We start from the raw sequence: 20,218 nt of genomic DNA, 5'->3' as shown, positions 1-20,218 counted from the left end.
ATTACGTGGCTAAAGGTTCTAGTTCTAAACCAAAGCCAGAATCAGAGAAAAAAAACTGCGAAGTTATTTTAAGCATAAATAAAATCAAATTTCAAATCATTAATGTCATAATGTCAAACACACTTCATTTATTTCATGGATTGAATATCGACGATCCTAGATGTCATATTCATATAGAATTTTATCATTTATATTATCTCCAATTTTCCAGCAATTCCATTCACCACAGAAATAAATGTTCCCACAAGCATTGGATAAAATGCGTTGACAATAATTATCTGAAACACCTGCGGATGACTCTTTTGATGGTTCATTACCAGAGGATTCCTTTTCCACGATAAACTACTTTCACATATTTTATCAAAGGGCAAGTGCATACCAGGATGGGTTTCAGAAGGAAAATAATAAAAATAATTTAAAATCACTAAATATCTATTTAAAGCATTTTAAGTTTTGTAAAAAAAATGGTTAGTAAATTCTGAGATTCTGAAATTAAAATTAATAGTTCATAAAAGTTCAAAAAATTTAGTGTGTTTTACGTCAACCAAACTCCTGTAGAAAGAGTGAAGCACTACAGCTACATCGGCACCATAATAAATGAAGAAATGAAGAATGGACCAACAACCAAGAAATAAGAGCGCGCATCGGAAAAGTTAGACCCACTTTTAACCGGATGGGAGCCTTTTTCAAGGGCCACAAACTCTCTCTTGGTATACCTAAAAGTAAGAATGCTGCGATGCTACGTTTTCTCTGTCCTTTTTTTATGGTGTTGAATTGTGGACCTTGAACGAAAATATGTGCAGAAAATTGGAAGCATTTGAGATGTGGCTATATCGGAGAATACATACTTAAATCCGTGTACTGACCGAGTCACAAATGAGGAGGTACTCAGAAGAATAAAGAAGAACCGAGTGGTACTGACCACCATCAAATCTCGAAAGTTCCAATTATTCAGACACAGTATGCGAAATGAATCCAGATGCCTTCCTACAAGTCATCCTGAATCGAAAAATACTTGGAAAGCGGGGCCCAGGAAGAAGAACATCCTTGTTGAATAATCTCAGAACCTGGTTCATCACAACATCTGTGCGGCTTTTCCGCGCTGCTGCCGACAAGATTAAGATTGCCATGATGACCGCCAACATTTGTCACGGATAGGCATATCAAGAAGAAGAATGTGCTCAGCTGCTGAGTGTTGGTGGCTGACCAAGAAAACTTATTTTGGTTATGATTAAGTTCTGTACAGCTTTAAAGTTGACCTGCTGAAGTACAAATAAATTTTGGTTAGAGAATAATGTTCAAATCTGTTTTCTAAAGTTAGATGCGTTGGCTGGGAATGTTAACAATTCAACCAGAATATATTATATTTTTAATTGATATGTACTTTGCACAGCTTTCTACATACCATATTTCCATCTTTAGCCTGATATTGAAATGAACAACGAAATATTTATTGTGTAATAAAAGTCAATCTAATTCCAGTTAAAAGTGCCCCGGAAACGGTAAAAAAATCCACGATCGACTATTGGCAGACCGTCGACTGAAGGTGCGCGAGATAGCTGAGACAGTAGGCATCTCAAAAGATCGCGTGAGTCATATTCTGCATTCTTTTGGGCATGAGAAAACTGTTGACGTGATCGGTGTCGCATTTGCGCACTCAGGCCAACAAGCGCCACCATGAGATCACTTCAGAGCTATATCTTAATGTGTTTAAGCGTAAGCCAGCGTTTAGACACCGCGATAAATCCGAGCAATTTATCGATATCGATCGAGTTGTTTCAATTTATCGTTGTGTGTAAACGGTACATCGCAGCGATTTATCGAAATTGGAATTGGATTGGAGTTGGCATCGGATTGCATCAATTTATTGTAACAATCGAGTTGTTTCAGTTTATATTCAATCGCGACAGTATATCGTAGCGTCTAAACAAGCTTTCAGACAATCAATAAATCGTAGCAATTTATCGTCACAATGAATTGCTCGCATTTATCGCGGCGTCTAAACGCCACTTAATGTGAAGGTGAACGCCACCGGTATTCACCAGAAACCAAGGAACAGTCGATACAGTTGACATCACCCCATGAAAGTGCTCCGAAGAACGCGAAGACTGCCCTATCAGCTGGAAAGTTGATGGCCACCGTTTTCTGGGGTTCACAAAGTGTGATCTATATCAGTTTCCTGAAAAAGATCAAAAAGTCCCATGTCTCATTATTGGGCCGACTTACAGAAAAAACAGCACCAATTGGGGAAGAAAAAGCGCTCTTGCATCATGACAACGCACCGGCTCACACCTCCGCCGTCGCCTTGACCAAATTTACCGATATTTGGGCTACGAACTAGTGTCCCATCCACGTATTCTCCAGATTTGGCCCTGTACGACTTCTCTTTGTTTCCAAATTTGAAAAAGTCACTCGTCTGGTAGAAATTTAAGTCGAATGAGGAGTTTATCATCGCCATGGAAGCCTACTTTGCAGATCTCGAGAAAACGTATTTTTCAGACAGCTTAAAGAATCTGAAGCATTGCTGGGTCAAGTGTATCGAGCTAAAAGGGGATAATATTGAAAAATAAAAAGCCACCTTTCCAAAATTTTCATTATCCTTTTGGAGGCTAAGTACTTATCGGACTGCCCTAGTACCTACTTATATCAATTTACTTTGCCAATTTTATTAGCTATGGTTCAATGTGGCAAATTTAAGTATTCGACAAAATGAGCTAGCAGCGCCTCTGCCTCATTTTATTTAAACTATTATTTAGAAGTAATGTAGAACCGCTTCAAAAGAAAATAGGAAAAGACTATAGGCGAATATGGGAGATGTTTTTTAATTAACAAACTCGCTAAAGTCGGTTCTGTAAGTGAACCACTCTGTCTAGACTTTCATCATCTCTTTAATTACTCTCAGTAGTGCACCGAATAACACTTTGCTGATGCTGACACTTCAATCCGCAATTATGTAGAGTAGATCTGGTGTAAGATGAATGGTAGAAAATGTGTCGAGTGCAACGCAACATACCGAGAAGACGACAACAATACTTTGGTAATCTCATGTCTCGAAGGTTCGAATCTTTTCACTTTGTAGTATTCTAGCAATTTTTATTTCCAACATCTGTTTTGATTTGTCTTCAAAACAATAGGGTAATAGCGTAATAGGTAAAAGCTTTGACAGTTTACAATTTTAGAAATAAAAAATATTTCAGTTCTTTCAGATAATGAGCAATGAGCATTCCGTATATTTTTTTAGTCAGTGTTGGGAGTTCAAAATCATTAAGAAATTACCTAACCTTACCACATTAATGAATTGTGAACTTGACTTGCCACATCCACCTAGACCTAGACTAAACAGACTATATTCAGGAATCTTAAATATTAAATTATTATTTTAGACTAAAGCCAGAAAGTTTATGTCAACTCGATATTTTTTGTTGTTCTTATTCTTATACATATACTGACAATAACATTATGTTTTAAAGTGTATTATGATTGTGTTTTAACTACCACGAACTAAAGTATGTTTTGGATTATCACTATTAGACATTCGACAGTCAATTGTCTGCTAATCTACTCTACTGTACAGCATAAGAAGTACTAAAGTAAATTGCTCTAGTAATGAAAATATGAAACAGGTAATTTCTAAATTGAATTAAAAAAATCCTTTTATAATACTTTTACACTATTAATAAAATGTTATTTACAGTAAGTCATGCAAAGTTTACGCGAAAGTCTTTTAGTCTAAGAGCTAGTGAACCCTCCGACTAACGGTCGTCCTGTAAGGCTAGAAATTTGTCTAGTGATAATTCATAGCACACCAAGGCTAAAAACCATGACCTGGCAGGCATCAGCCGTGCACGTGTATCTACTAGGTGAATCGAAAAGTGCAAATTTAGGGGGTAAAATAAACTTTCTCCTGTAAAGTTTAAATTTAAGTATGTGTTTGAGTAAGTCATTTAGAAGAAATGTGTACAATGACAGGCGATTCTGAAGAGCATAAGACCTTGCCAGGCGAGGGGAAAGATTATGGGTTTTTCCTAAAATTATTATTTTTTGAAAAAAAAACAATAAATCCTGTATAAAAGGTATATTTAAAAAACCCTCAAAAGGGCCACATCAAATTCACATAACTAGTTTTCGACTGGTTTACCAGTCATCATCAGTGCTTACGTGCAATGTACATGCTTAACCACCAAGATATGTGGATCACACAAAAATATGTGGGTCAAAACTCAAAGCCCAGTAAAAGTAGTCCGTCAAGGAAACATTGGTATAAAATGCTACCTTAAGCCTGGATGTTTAAAATATTATCTAATTTGCCCTAGGTAACATCTGAGAGCTAGGTATGACTTGTTAACATGTTGGAAGTGAGACGGCAATTCTTGCTGTGAGACGGCAAGTGAAGCTAACATCTGAGAGCTAGGTATGACTTGTTCACATGTTGGAAGTGAGACGGCAAGTCTTGTGAGACGGCAAGTGAAGACTTGCCGTCTCACTTCCAACATGTGAACAAGTCATACCTAGCTCTCAGATGTTACCTAGGGCAAATTAGATAATATTTTAAACATCCAGGCTTAAGGTAGCATTTTATACCAATGTTTCCTTGACGGACTACTTTTACTGGGCTTTGACCCAAATATTTTTGTGTAATACTATCTTGGTGGTTAAGCATGTACATTGCACGTAAGCACTGATGATGACTGGTAAACCAGTCGAAAACTAGTTATGTGAATTTGATGTGGCCCTTTTGAGGGTTTTTTAAATATACCTTTTATACAGGATTTATTGTTTTTTGTATCACATGGTATACAGCCAACTACAGGAAAACTTTTTCCTTGTGGATTTTTATTATTTTTTGCATCGAACAAAGTTTTTTTAGGTTTTTTTAATCATTCCAAACAGAAAAGGTCTTTGGTGATTTTTCTCTTAAGTTAATAGTTTTTATATAAGCGATTAAAAATTTTGAAAATTGCGAAATCGGCCATTTTTAACCCTAAATCGGACATTTAACTAAAAATTTCAATGTTGCCAAGGTAGGTAGATATTCTTTAAACATTGATTGATGAAATCCCGAAGAGTTTTTTGCAATACAATATCGAAAACCCCTTTGTTGTTTAATTGCTAATCAAGCGGGCGCGACACTGTAGTATAAGTGAGGACGTTTGAGTTTGCATAAATTCATTATCTCGAGAAAGGGCAAATGTAAAGAGAAATCCTCAGACCCGTCGATTTTTATTCTTAAATTAGGACTTTTTGGCATATTATATAATACTAGTGACGTCATCCGTCTGGGCGTGATGACGTAATCGATGATTTTTTTAAATGACAGTAGGGGTTGTGTGATAGCTCATTTGAAAGATTATTTAATTTTCTATTCAGTAATATAGACATTAACATAATTATTTATACAGGGTGTACAAAAAAATTTTTTTATTAAATTAATTTAGACAAAAAGAAGAAAAAAATTGTTTGTACACCCTGTATAAATAATTATGTTAAGGTTTATATTACTGAATAGAGAATTAAATAACCTTTCAAATGAGCAACCACACAACCCCTACTCTCATTTAAAAAATCATCGATTACGTCATCACGCCCAGATGGATGACGTCACTAGTATTATATATATGTATATAAATTCCTATATAAAAAAGTCCTAATTTAAAAATAAAAATCGACCTGTTGTAACGGTCACGTTACAAAATTAGCTCTTTAATTATTATTATAATTATTTTCCCTCGGTCTCCATTTAAATTCTCTAATTTCTCGTATAGGACTACTGGGGTGACGTCATACCTCGGTGATGGAACGTACTCCACCTATCGAGAATGATTTCGTTTTCTGAGAGAATTTGACGTTCACCTTGGCGGAGAAACGTCTCTCGTTCGTCACTTGGTTTGTGGCTGCTAATTAAGTGGGTTGGTTTGGTACTTGGTACTGGTACCATGAAATGGCGAATGAGTTCCATACACCTTATTTTATAACATCAATCCAGTTTTTTTAAAGTAAAAAGTTACCAGCAAGGGTTGTCTGGAGTTAGGGAGACATGTGTGTGACAACTCCTGTTGGAGCCTAATAGGAATCATTCGGTGAGATTTATTTTTTTTGTAATAATTTTTTTAATTAGCCATTGTCATGTGTTTTTTGTTGTGGAATATTTAAAATATTAGTCCCATTGTTAAACTTTCTTAGTCAATCTATTAAGGGAAGGGTGTAGATGATTTCGATCTTTATATTATCTTTATATCGATCTTTATATTAATGGGGTTTTTGGTTTTACATAACCAAACATTTTTGGAAGTCCTCAAATTAATATTGGAAATAATTACCATTTCTCTGTAGGTTTTAAATTTATTGAACATCCAATATTTTATAAATTCAATATATTTTTACAGATATTTCCTCAAATTTCAGTGTCATTTATTCATGTCTTCACACTTAAAATAGTTCAAGGTTACCTGAGATTGGTTTTTGTTTCATTTTTAATGGCCGGTTTTTCTATACTATTGCTTCTAAAAAGTATTTCTTCTTCCCTTTACTTTTTGCTCATGTTTAAAATGGGAAATAAAACTGGGAATGTTTTTAGCCATTTGGAAGAAACCCTAACATGAAACCGTAGCCCTTTGACCACCTAGGGAAACCACTGCAGCCACGGCCAAGTCACCATTGGGAGTATGTCTATTTAAGAGCAAGCTATGGGAGCGTTCCAGCTCAATTTTCGTCTTGGCACCTGGGCCTACAGGAGTCATGGGGTCGCACCATCCTGGTGCATCATTTTCTAGGATGCAACCGCAACCTCGTTTGGGAACATTTAGTGAGGTGTTTTAGTAACTATTGGTTTTTTTTATATTTCAGACTATCTGTTAAATACACTATGTTTTTTTTCCAGATTTAGGTTACCTCTGGTTTTTTTTGACATATTTGTATATTAGATTATTTGGTTCCCAAACTTTGTATCTACGGTAACTTCTTGTGCACAGGAATAAGCCTAGAGAAAATTAGGTTTTTAATACTTTATTATTGCTTTGATATTGGTTTATGTAATTCGGGTAAATTTATTTTTTAATATTACTAGCTTGTTTCCCAAATATTTTACTGTTATTCGCTTTATTCCATTTGTTCGGTTAATTTAGGTCATCGTCGGTATTTATCTCAACTTCATTTCTACTTTAGTCAATTGTATATTTAACTTTATTTATTCATTATTGTATTTTCCCTTAGTGAGGCTTGGGCCTATTTATTTGTAGTATTTTCATCTTTGTCAGTTTCCTTTAGTTGTACGTAGCAGGCGTACTATAACCATTTGGTAGAAGACATGTAATTTTGTACCCTATATATATGTAAGAGGTATTTAAGTTTATAACAGATAACATTATTGTTGTTATCTTTAAAATATATATAGCTTCTTGTATAACTTATGTCATTTTAGAGTTACATGATATATGCTTGTCTAACTCAGAGATTGTTAAAAATCTAGTAGTTATTTTAATAAATATTTATTTATTTTGTATATCATGAATTTTACTACTCCTTTATGTTCATTATTACAGGTTTGATATATTTAATATTTGACAGCAGTATAAGATACCTGGGAGAATGATCGAAGATCATTTTCATGGCGCCCATGATTTGTTAGTTTTATTTATTTTGTTCGTCTTTAGCAATTATCCATCTTCATTCAGTTTCAGTACATTATTCTTATTTTATTATTTCATCTTTTAGTCATCATTACTATCTATATAGAGCTACTGTTCTTCAACAAGCATGCAAACGAGCCGTATCCATCCTTGAGTGTCAAGTGGTTTTCTTGCATCTCTTGCTAGCCAACTCTATTCAGTTTGCCTCTGTCTCTTCCCACTTCTACTTCTATCCCTTCTAATTTCCCTTTCTTCAGTACTACTGCACTTTAGTAGTATTTTTTTTTTATTTTTTCCTATTGCGGCTTCTCAACGTAGAAGTCACTTCACCCGTTTCTTTACACACCCCACTTTCTTTTCATTTTTATTTTCAGCCACAACTATTTAGTTACCTAGTCTTTTCTTTTTTTTTCCTTACTTCTGTTGGAGTATATCTTGCTTTTTACTTTCACTCCAACAGAAGTTTTCTTCTTTTTGTTTCACTGTCTGAGGATTTCTCTTCAAATTTGCCCATTCTCGAGATAATGAATTTATGCAAACTCAAACGTCCTCATTTATACTACAGTGTCGCGCCCGCTTGATTAGCAATTAAAAAACAAAGGGGTTTTCGATATTGTATTGCAAAAAACTCTTCGGGATTTCATCAATCAATGTTTAAAGAATATAGTTCAACCTACCTTGGCAACATTGAAAGTTTTAGTTAAATGTCCGATTTAGGGTTAAAAATGGCCGATTTCGCAATTTTCAAAATTTTTAATCGCTTATATAACAAAAACTATTAATCTAAGAGAAAAATCACTACAGACCTTTTCTGTTTGGAATGATTCAAAAAATCTAAAAAAACTTTGTTCGATGCAAAAAAGATAATTTTAGGAAAAACCCCTAATCTTTCCCCTCGCCTGGCAAGATCTTATGCTCTTCAGAATCGTCTGTCATTGTACACATTTCTTCTAAATGACTTAGTCAAACACATACTTAAATTTAAACTTTACAGGAGAAAGTTTATTTTACCCCCTGCACTTTTCGACTCACCTGGTAGATACACGTGCACGGCTGATGCCTGCCAGGTCATGGTTTTTAGCCTTGGTGTGCTATGAATTATCACTAGACAAATTTCTAGCCTTACAGGACGACCGTTAGTCGGAGGGTTCACTAGCTCTTAGACTATTTGTTTGCCTAGCAGTTTTACCTTTTTTGCTTAACAGTAAGGATAGTTCCATGTTAACAAGGTTATGAAAATATTTAGATTTTTGAAACATGTTTTAATTTTATATTTACCTGCAAAATATTTGTAACAACCATATTAGTTATTATCCAGAATTGGATTTAATTTGGTTCTAATCAGCGACCTCTAGGAGATTAACCCTTAACTACAGACATCCCATTATCACCACGTAATAACAGATCCCCTGTATTTTTTACCGGTCATTTTAAAATTAAGTCAAACTGTAAAGTAACGTTTACACGTATCCAGTAACTGGCACCAGTCTCACTGGAATGCGAGTGCTTGACTAAAACAGCGCTGGATAGGTTCGTTTACACGTATCCAGTAACTGGAGCCAATCTCACTGGCACTCTTATTAAAAATCCTAATACTGCCACTGAAACCACAGGTACGACAGCGCCGGCGACTTTAACGCTGTGTTTACACGTGTCTACAACCGCTGGCACGGGGTTAAAGGGGACGCGGACGAGGGCCCATGGCATGAAAAATAGACCAGCTTTCTATTCTAGACAGCGCTGGCAGACAGCGCTGGACTGGAGCAAAAAAGCGTTTACATGATGCCACTACCATGCCAGCACTGCCGTTCCAGTGCGACTGGCGCCAATTACTGGATACATGTAAACCTGCCTCTAATAATATCTAAAAAACAAAAAATTATGCGTTATGTGTTTTTCTGGAGTCTCTAGATATGGGAAAATGGTAAAATGAATGATTTTAATAATATAATACAAGATTTTTACAGAGACACTGAGACACATGAACTTATAAGTGGTGAGGTTACCACGAAATCCGTATTTTGGGAATACCCACCGGTAAAAAATACCGGATCTCTGTAGTTAAGGGTTAACATATAAGCGTAGATATTTATTGAATCTCTCATAGCCTGTACTTGGGGTTTTGACCATTCCGAGAAATGATACCTTACTTTAGCGAAACTCCCAAACCGGGTGAAAATTAGTAGTAGGTATATACCCTAAGTTAATAAGTTTAATAAGTTTATCATAGTAATACCACTAATACTTTATGATTGGAAAGAGTTTGTTTCTGTATTGACCGTGAAATGGAGAGAGTAATATTTAATATCGACTAATATTTAATTTGCACGCTTATTTTACTGCTGAAAAAGCCAATTGAGACTGAGACCCTTTGCGACCAGTTCAATCTATACATAAACGTAAACGTGTATGTGATGTTGCGTACTACACTACCGTTGCGTGAGCTCTCAAACCAAAGCCATATCCCTACATCGCATAACATACATTGCGGAAAGATACACACTGAGTGTCACATCTGGTTTTCGGTGAACGAAATTTCACCGAAAGTCACCGAAGATTCACCGAAAACCAGATGTGACACTCAGTGCGTATCTTTTCGCAGTGAATGCCACATGCGATGTCGGATATTGCTTTCGGTCTGAGAGCTCGCTTAGTGAGACAAAACTCAAGTCAGTTTTGAAAAACAGAAAAATGTAAATAGTGAAATAGAGGTCGTACAATATAAACCTACACCACACCCCACACCCGAAGACTACAGATCTTCCTGAGGGTTGTAAATTTGCAATTCGAGACATTATAATATGTATTATATAAAATGCATAAAAAGAAAGAACATGTTTCTGTAAAGATGGTGTTAAAACATTAAAAGACAAAACGACATCCGGATATGAAAAAAGACAGGTGAAATTTTATATTATTGACACTATTTTAAAATTATGTACATATTCGTCTACTGCTGTCTTGATTTTTTTGCAATATAATTTTGTAATCCCCTGGCCAACTCACTCGTATTTCATGTATATCAACGTTAAAACGACCAAATTTTAAAAACATTTCCGTATCCTTTATTTTCTCTTTCGCTATTAATAAAATTAATCTTTCTGTAGTTGGGTTTGAATGCAACCTGGAGGTTGCGCTGTTATCAAAGATGTTGTTATTTAGAGTATAATATACGAGTCAAGCTGGTTTACAATCTGCGCTCATGGCGGCTTAAGGTATAATATAATGAATTAAGGTGTGTTCATAGGCATAAGTATTGCACTTGCGAGCACGAACAAAAAGAAACACTGAAACAAACGAGATTCGCTACGGGATACTAAAAGTGATTTTGTTAGTTACGAAACGTGATGATGGAGAGTAATGAAGAAATGTCAAGACGAGTAGTTTATAGCTCTATGTATGTCTAGTGTAAAACATTTTGAAGGATTTTTCATCATTTTTTTTACCATTAATTATGTTATATTTTAAATTCTTCGGGAAATAAAAAGTAATAAGATAGGGCAAGGGTAGTATAAAACAGAGAGAGAAGTTGAAAAATTAAGGAAACCCTGCAATAACTCATAAACCTTCAGTTCATAAACTGAAAAAGTTATGTTCAACATGGACAGTCTGGAGCAGTAACGTGTATACCAATTCTCCAGAAGATTATAGATACATTAAAAGAATATACCTATAAATTAAAAATAAAAAAACTGCCCACACACTAGTGAATGTATTCACAGATAAACCTCAAAAAGATCAGCGCTGAGATTGCCCTTATTCTTCTTCTTGTCCTTTTATCGTCCATCGTTGGATATATGCAAAATTCCTTCCATCGATCTCTGTCATGAGCAAAATACTTCCAAATTGTTTTAATGTCATCAGTAGATAATCAAAGCCGGTATGACTATCAAGATAGGGAAATCAATGTGTTAGAGAGAGAAGTACCTTTCCAATGAGTAAGAGTGAGAAAGATGCTGACGTCACAGCGATGGAATCTACCATAGTTATTTTCCACTAGATGGCGCCACCAATCCGCCATTCTTATTCCAATTCGCCATTTTTATTCCATTTCAGTATTTTTATTTAAATTCGCCATTTTTGATCCAATTTTCCTTGACATTACGTTGAAGAAATCTACCATACCTATTAGCCGCTAGATGACGCCATTTTTAGTCCATTTTTATTTAAATTCACCATTTTTATTCCAATTCGCTATTTTTATTCCAATTTGTCTTGACACAGATATTACGTTGAAGGAATCTACCATAATTCGTTCTAAATATGATCTCAAATAAAATCCCACACATAAAACAAATTGAATTCATCGATATGAAAAAGAACTTCGACTGAGTTGACAAAGACAAAAAAAATCTAGAAGGAAGATATTTAATAGAAAAAGATTGCAAATTTTCAAAGCAAAAGTCTTTTAGACTAATTCGATTGTGAAAATTATATATACACAAGTAAAAAATCGAACTCCTATTGGTTCAATAAAAAAATGAAATACAACAGCATGTAAAAAGGCTTTAGTATTTTCAGTCCTATTGGTTCACGTGATTATTTAACAGAATAAAATGACATAGAAAAATGAAATTTCCCTTCCTCGTAGATACGCCACTGCTAATATGGAAAGATATATTATATTAGAAACTTTATTTAATTTTATTTAATAGCTAAATGATATATGGAAAAATATTATAAACTTTGCTTAATAGCAAAGCAATTAGAAGGTAATTTAAAAAATACGTCACAAATTGATGGAGAAAATACAGTAATTAAAGACCCATCAATATAATTACTGGACTTTGATATAAAAACGAGAAAAGCAGGGAAAAATATTGTATTCGAGTTTTCGAGGCAGTTAAGTACATTTGTCATATTGCAGTCAACATAGCAGTAAGGTGAGTACTATTTTTACTTTATTCTGATTTTTAATTTATATTCTTACCGTGTTATATGCCATTCTTCAATAAAATTAAACTAAAATACTTTTGTGACTGTCTCTTAGATATATATTTTTTCGGTTTTATTTTTCTAGTATTTCTCAATATTTTTTGCTTCTTATATATGAGAGTTTGCTTCTTTGTTCCTGAAGCCGAACTGATTTTCACGTATCCGTCTATCAATTGCCCATATGTGATAGTTATATTGCTCTTTGTACATTGTTGTCTCTTTTTAATAAATACAGTGCTTCTCCATTCGTCTGGCTTTGTCCAACTTCCATAATTCTACTAAATAAACCTGTTAGCCAACTTGTTTCTGTCTTTCTCAGAAATATCATCTGACATTCTTTGATCCACTTCAAAGAGAGTGAAATTGTGTATAGCAAAAATAAATGATGTGTCTTTTGGTTTCTGTTTTATCTAGTGCTTCGTAGCGTTGCAGCAGGTTAGAATCCCAAATTTTTAGTAATTTCGATTTTATTCATACATATTAGATCTATGTTTGCTTATTTGTAACTTGTGTATATATAATTTTCTTAATCGAATTACTCTAAAAGACTTTTGCTTTAAAATTTTGCAACTTTTTTCTATTCCTCCTCCTCCTCAGTCGTTTCCTCATTGCTGAGTGTCGTGATTCCCTATAATACGAGCGCAACTATCTCTTTCCATCTGCTTCTGTCCTGAGCTTCCCTCATATAGATTCAGAGAATGTTTTTCCACAGGCTTTCTGTATTTGATCCGTCCATCGAGTAAGTGAGCAACCTCTACTTCCGCGCCCTTCAACATTTCCCGAAATTTTTTTCTATTAGAGACCTTTATTTTAGATATATTTTATATAAATCTCACACAAGAAATGCATTTTTTCTCGATTTTTTCATTTTATTTTCGAAGAGAGTGAATTTTAGTATAGCAAGTTGTTATTGTTTTAGGTGGATTTAGCAAAAAATAAGCAAGGTTTCATCCATTGTAGTGGAAACGAACATCCAACAGTCAAATTCAAAATCGTTGAAACTTAGAATAAAAAAAGAAGGTAAGCGATGTTGTTTTTATAAGCCATACATATAATAGTGAAATACTTAAGCAGCGAGTTCGAAAATCTCAATAGCGATGCTTTTTTTTTTCTATTTCTCGATTTTTTTCGTTCTATTTTTAAAGAGAGTGAATTTTAGTATAGCAAGTTGTTATTGAGAGTTTTGCTCTGAATTACATTTTTTGCTTCGAAATTTTACAACATGTTTCTATTAGAGAGCATCCTATTAGATATGTTTTTGGTCTTTTTTGTGTTTTCTGCAGCGGGTTCGAAAATCGCACTAGCAATGCATTTTTTTTTCGATTTTTTCGAAGAGATCGAATTTTAGTATAGCAAGTTGTTATTGTTTTAGGTGGATTTAGCAAAAAATAAGCAAGGTTTCATCCATTGCAGTGGAAACGAACATACAACAGTCAAATTCGAAATCGTTGAAACTTAGAATAAAAAAAGAGGGTAAGTGATGTTGTTTTTTGTAAACCATACATATAATATAGTGAAATACGCAGCGAGTTCGAAAATCTCAATAGTGCATTTTTTTTCTATTTCTCGATTTTTTTCGTTCTATTTTTTAAAGAGAGTGAATTTTAGTATAGCAAGTTGTTTTTGAGAGTTTTGCTCCGAATTACATTTTTTGCATCGAAATTTTACAACATATTTCTATTAGAGAGCCTCCTATTAGATATGTTTTTTGTCTTTTTTTGTGTTTTCTACAGCGGTTTCGAAAATCGCACTAGCAATGCATTTTTTTTTCTCAATTTTTTCGAAGAGAGTGAATTTTAGTATAGCAAATTGTTATTGTTTTAGGTGGATTTAGCAAGAAATAAGCAAGGTTTCATCCATTGCAGTGGAAACGAACATCCAGCAGCCAAATTCAAAATCGTTGAAACTTAGAATAAAAAAGAGGGTAAGTGATTTTGTTTTTTGTAAACCATGCATATAATATAGTGAAATACGCAGCGGGTTCGAAAATCGCACTAGCGATGCATTTTTTTTTTCTCGATTTTTTTTCGTTCTATTTTCAAAGAGAGTTAATTTTAGTATAGGAAGTTGTTATTGAGAGTTTTGCTTCGAATTACATTTTTTGCATCGAAATTTTACAACATATTTCTATTAAAGAGCCTCCTATTAGATATGTTTTTTGTCTTTTTGTTTGTTTTCTCGATTTTTTCGAAGAGAGTGAATTTTAGTATAGCAAATTGTTATTGTTTTAGGTGGATTTAGCAAGAAATAAGCAAGGTTTCATCCATTGCAGTGGAAACGAACATCCAGCAGCCAAATTCAAAATCGTTCAAACTTAGAATAAAAAAAGAGGGTAAGTGATTTTGTTTTTTTTTTTTTTTTTTTTTTTTTTTTAACCATACATATAATATAGTAAAATACTTAATCAGCGGGTTCGAAAATCTCAATAGTGCATTTTTTTTTTCTATTTCTCGATTTTTGTCGTTCTATTTTCAAAGAGAGTTAATTTTAGTATAGCAAGTTGTTATTGAGAGTTTTGCTCCGAATTATATTTTTTGCATCGAAATTTTACAACATATTTCTATTAGAGAGCCTCCTCTTAGATATGTTTTTTGTCTTTTTTTGTGTTTTCTACAGCGGGTTCGAAAATCGCACTAGCAATGCATTTTTTTTTTCTCGATTTTTTCGAAGAGAGTGAATTTTAGTATAGCAAGTTGTTATTGTTTTAGGTGGATTTAGCAAAGATAAGCAGGGTTTAAATACTTAAGCAGCAGGTTCGAAAATCGTAATAGCAATACATTTTTTTTCTATTTTTCGATTTTAGTATAGCAAGTTGTTATTGAGAGTTTTGCTCCGAATTTTGCATCGAAATTTTACAACATATTTCTATTAGAGAGCCTCCTATTAGATATGTTTTTTGTCTTTTTTTTGTGTTTTCTACAGCGGTTTCGAAAATCGCACTAGCAATACATTTTTTTTATTTTTTCGAAGAGAGTGAATTTTAGTATAGCAAATTGTTATTGTTTTAGGTGGATTTAGCAACAAATAAGCAAGGTTTCATCCATTGCAGTGGAAACGAACATCCAGCAGCCAAATTCAAAATCGTTGAAACTTAAAATAAAAAAGAGGGTAAGTGATTTTGTTTTTTTTTATAAGCCATACATATATTAAAATGATTAAGGAAATAGTTAAGCAGTCGGATAATCTATTATTAACTATTAAAAGACTACGCAAAATAATTTTTGATAAATTTACTTCAATTGATGCTAAAGTGTGGTTAAAGCGATTAAATGCACACATTTACAAATGTAATAATTTAATTAAAGCTAAAAGATTACCTGTAGGAACTGCTAGAAAATTACAGTCAAACGTAGGACATTTTAAACATTTTCGAAGAATAATTTTAAATTTTAATAGACATGTTGGTCTAGGACTTAATTCAAAATTACGTAATAGAGTAAAATGGGAAAATGTCGCTTCAAGTTTTGCAAGCCGGATTAAGACAGGGGTTATAATAAATTTATATCATAAGGATGTAGGACCGTTTTTGGATGATGCTTTTGCGGTATTTAGACAAAAAGTTAAAACTCTTTTGAAATATAATAGAGTACTTAAAGTCAACACTACTTTGTGGGGAGAATTTATTAAAAAGACAGGTGACAGTGAGAGTTTAGATTTGATGCATTTTAGCACTAAAAATGTCATTATAGATAGTTATTCAACCGATTTACACATTTGGTTTAGCGAAAATGTCAAAGATAAAATTTTTAAAAAAATGTCTGAGTTTGCAGAAAAAGATTCAGGTGCCGCTCTCTCTAAAGTAATCTCATTAGAAGTTAACATCAATAAAGTCGAAATTGGGAACGGATCATCGTACATTAAACTTCCTGAGCAAATTCAAAAGCGTCGAGCATGTATAAATATCAAAAATTATGATCAAAATTGTTTTTATTGGGCGATTATTAGCTCTCTTTATCCTGCTAAAATAAATACAGAACGTACGTCGGCATATCCATATTACAGTACTGCGTTGAAAACGGAGGACTTGGAAGCTCCAATGCCTTTAAGTCATATTACAAAATTTGAAAAAATAAATACTATATCAGTGAATGTTTATGCTTTGGAATTAAATCAAATTAAGGAAAAACAATTTTACGAAGTAGTACCTGCTAGACTTACACAAAACAAGCTTGATAGACATGTAAATTTGCTTCTAATTCAGGATAAATATTTTCCAAAGTTAAATGATTACGACGCTCCTCCTAGTGACGATGAAAATATTGAAATAAAATATCATTATTGCTGGATTAAAGATATGTCTAGGTTGGTAAGTTCTCAGTTAAGCAAGAACGAACATAAAAAATATATTTGTGATCGCTGCATGAATTATTTTTCCAGCGGGAATAAACTTGCGGAGCACGAAGAGTTCTGCAGAGACATAAACAAATGTAAAATGACTGTTCCCAAATACGATCATGTTGCTTTTAGAAATTTCACATACAAACAAACCACTCCCTTTATTATATATGCTGATTTTGAATGTCAGTTACATAATTTTACAGATTCTAATGTAAAACTGAGCAAAACAGCAAAATACCAAAAGCATGTACCTTATAGTGCAGGCTATTACTTTAACTGTGCTTACGATGACAGCTTATCATATTTTCGAAGCTACAGAGGTGAAAATTGCATGGAGTGGTTTGCAAAAGAAATGGCTGAAATATCCAAATTTGTCAATTCTAAAATAAAATCAATTGTACCTATGGTTACAAAGCCTAGTACAAGTGAGGCAACTGCCTGTCATATTTGTGAGAAACGCTTTTTAGCTACAGATATAATTGTGGTAGATCATGATCATTTTACCGGAGAGATAAGAGGATTTGCACACCAAGCATGCAATTTAAACTTCAGAAAGGTGTTTGTTGTGCCAGTAGCCTTTCATAATTTTAGTGGATATGACTCACATTTCATGATTATCGATTTATGCAAACATGGGCACCTGAGCTTACTTCCTATTAATAAAGAAAAATATATTTCTTTTACTCTACATTCAGATGAGCATAAAATTAGACTAAGATTTATCGATACTATGAGATTTATGGGAACTTCACTCGATGAATTAGCATCACTTTTAGATACTTCAGAGAAGAAGATTTTAAAACAAGAATTTTACAGTTTAGATGATAATGCATTTAACTTATTAACTTGCAAAGGAGTATTTTGCTATGATTATGTTGATAGTTTGGAAAAATTAGAGGAAACTTCTTTACCTACAATTAGTCATTTTTATAATAAATTATGTGATGAACATATTAGCGAACAGAAGTATGCTCATGCGCAGAAAGTTTGGTCTACATTTGAATGTAAAAATTTGGGACAGTATAGCGATTTGTACTTAAAAACAGATATTTTGCTTCTGGCTGATGTATTTGAACAATTTAGACAAAAATGTAGGGATACGTACCATTTAGATCCTGCGTGGTATTATACCATACCAGGTTATACATGGGACTGTATGCTTAGGTATACAAAATGTAGATTAGAGTTATTAAAAGATGTGGATATGATTTTGTTTATTGAAAAAGGCATAAGAGGCGGAATATCTGTGTGTAGTAACCGATTTTCGGAAGCTAACAATAAGTACATGTCGACATATGACCCCACACAGCCCTCTAAGTACATCATGTATTTAGATGTAAATAATCTATATGGTTGGGCTATGAGTGAATATTTACCTTTTGGAGGATTTAAGTGGATTGAAGATGTAACCAAATTTGGTGTTGCATCTAAATCCACTAAACTTCCCAAGGGTCATATTGATATTATGTCAATTCCGAATGCTGCGAAGGAGGGCTATTTCTTTCAAGTTGACTTAGAGTATCCACGTGAATTACACGACAAACATAAAGATTTTCCATTTGCTGCCGAACACCGCATTCCTCCCGGTTCAAAACTACCAAAATTATTGCCAACTCTTTTTAATAAGTCAAAATATATTATTCATTATAGAAATTTAAAGCAGGCTTTATCCAACGGATTAATTTTAACTAAAATACATAAAGTTTTGAAATTTAATCAATCTGCATGGCTGCGACCCTATATTGAGTTAAATACTAACTTACGGGCTGCATCTAAGAGCAGTTTTGAGAAAAATCTCTATAAAATGATGAATAATGCTGTGTTCGGTAAGACCATGGAGAATATAAGGAGGCATAGAACTGTAAAAATATGTAAAAATTGGAATGGAAGGTATGGAGCCAAAAACTTGATTGCAAGTATTCGGTTTCACAGTCGTACTATCTTTAGTGAAAACCTAGTGGCCATCGAACTAACCAAATCAGTGGTGTGCTTTAATAAACCTTTGTATATAGGTGCAGCAATCCTAGACATATCAAAATTATGTATGTATGATTTTCATTACTCCTTCATGCTTCCAACGATGGGAGAAGAAAATTGTATGTTATTGTACATGGATACAGATAGCTTTATATATGAATTACAGTGTTTAGATGCATATAAGGAGGTTTTAAAGGCACACAACTGTAAATTCGATACATCTGACTATTCGGAAAATAACCCGTACATGATAGAACGGTTAAATAAAAAAATCCCCGGTCTAATGAAGGATGAAGCTAATGGAAAAATTATTACACATTTTATTGGTCTAAGATCAAAAATGTATACATTTAAATTACAAACAACTGATGAAGAGAGAGAAAATGAGAGAGAACGTTTAAAACTGAAACTAAACAAGGAACAAATTGATTGTGGTATTCAAAATTTAGGTATAACCAAAAAAGCAAAAGGTGTAAAATATAATGTAGTCAAAAATATAATCACATTTGAAGATTTTGAAAATTGTTTAAAAGAATACAAAATTAAAAGCACAAACCAAAGGTGTATTCGGTCATATCAACATTCAGTATTCAGCATAGAGCAAACAAAAACGGCCCTAAGTCCTTATGATGATAAACGATATTTAATACCAGAATCCTTTAAGACGCTTCCCTGGGGGCATTGTGATATACCTTAATTTTTTAGCAAAAATATAATCGCTTTAAGACGCTGAGGGCATTTACTTGGATATTAAAAATATGTATGGCTGGTGAAAAGACACAATCACTTTTCCTCAGTAATATTTAATAAAATGACTATTGTACAATATTATTTTTTCATTATCCTTTTGTAAATATATTACGAAAATAAAACACAAGTGTTTAAATACATAATATTTATTAACAAATAAAGTTATTTAAGTCATTTACAACTTTAATTTTATAATAATATACATATTCTCTCATAGCATGGCTTAACAAAGTATCTGCTGGAGAAATTTCACAAAACGCAGTCATAGCTTCAAACGGACCACATAAACTAGTATCTGTACAAAAATTCTGTTGCAAAAAATATACAACATTTGTATAATATGCATGAAAGTTTAAATTTTCCAACAACGATATGCGATGAGTCACTATACTGCGGTGTACTTGTAGAATTTGCGTAACATCATTTTCATCTAAATAGTATTCCACACCATGTTTTTCAATAACAAGGAACTTGATTGAATCCAACACCAATTGTCGTATCTTGCAGTAGTCTCCACACTGAAACTCGACAGGATCAAACTCGTCTGCATAGAAAAAATCATTCATCTTTTGTGAAAATAGGTTAATTATGTC

At 33.3% G+C, this 20,218-nt stretch overlaps 2 protein-coding genes across 4 annotated transcripts in view; one reads left to right on the top strand and one right to left on the bottom strand.

Moving 5' to 3' along the window:
* Positions 1–20,218, bottom strand: part of LOC114338020 (glypican-6) — a 475,036-nt gene that overhangs the window by 88,785 nt on the left and 366,033 nt on the right. The gene's annotated exons all lie outside the window — the stretch shown is intronic.
* LOC126889987 (uncharacterized) lies at positions 11,500–19,768 on the top strand. 2 transcript variants are annotated; one of them, XM_050658784.1, is made up of 5 exons: positions 11,500–13,580; positions 13,933–14,033; positions 14,385–14,484; positions 14,792–14,892; positions 15,569–19,768. In XM_050658784.1, exon 5 carries the CDS (start codon positions 15,712–15,714, stop codon positions 19,570–19,572), a length of 3,861 nt encoding a protein of 1,286 aa, XP_050514741.1. In that variant the 5' UTR covers positions 11,500–13,580; positions 13,933–14,033; positions 14,385–14,484; positions 14,792–14,892; positions 15,569–15,711; the 3' UTR covers positions 19,573–19,768. The 2 variants fall into 2 exon arrangements, with proteins under 2 accessions (XP_050514741.1, XP_050514743.1); XM_050658786.1 differs by lacking the exon at positions 14,385–14,484.

Source organism: Diabrotica virgifera, chromosome 8 (genome assembly GCF_917563875.1).
Source record: "Diabrotica virgifera virgifera chromosome 8, PGI_DIABVI_V3a".
NCBI lineage: Eukaryota > Metazoa > Arthropoda > Insecta > Coleoptera > Chrysomelidae > Diabrotica > Diabrotica virgifera.
Note: the sequence above shows the minus strand (reverse complement) of the source record. Positions and strands in the feature narration are given on the sequence as shown.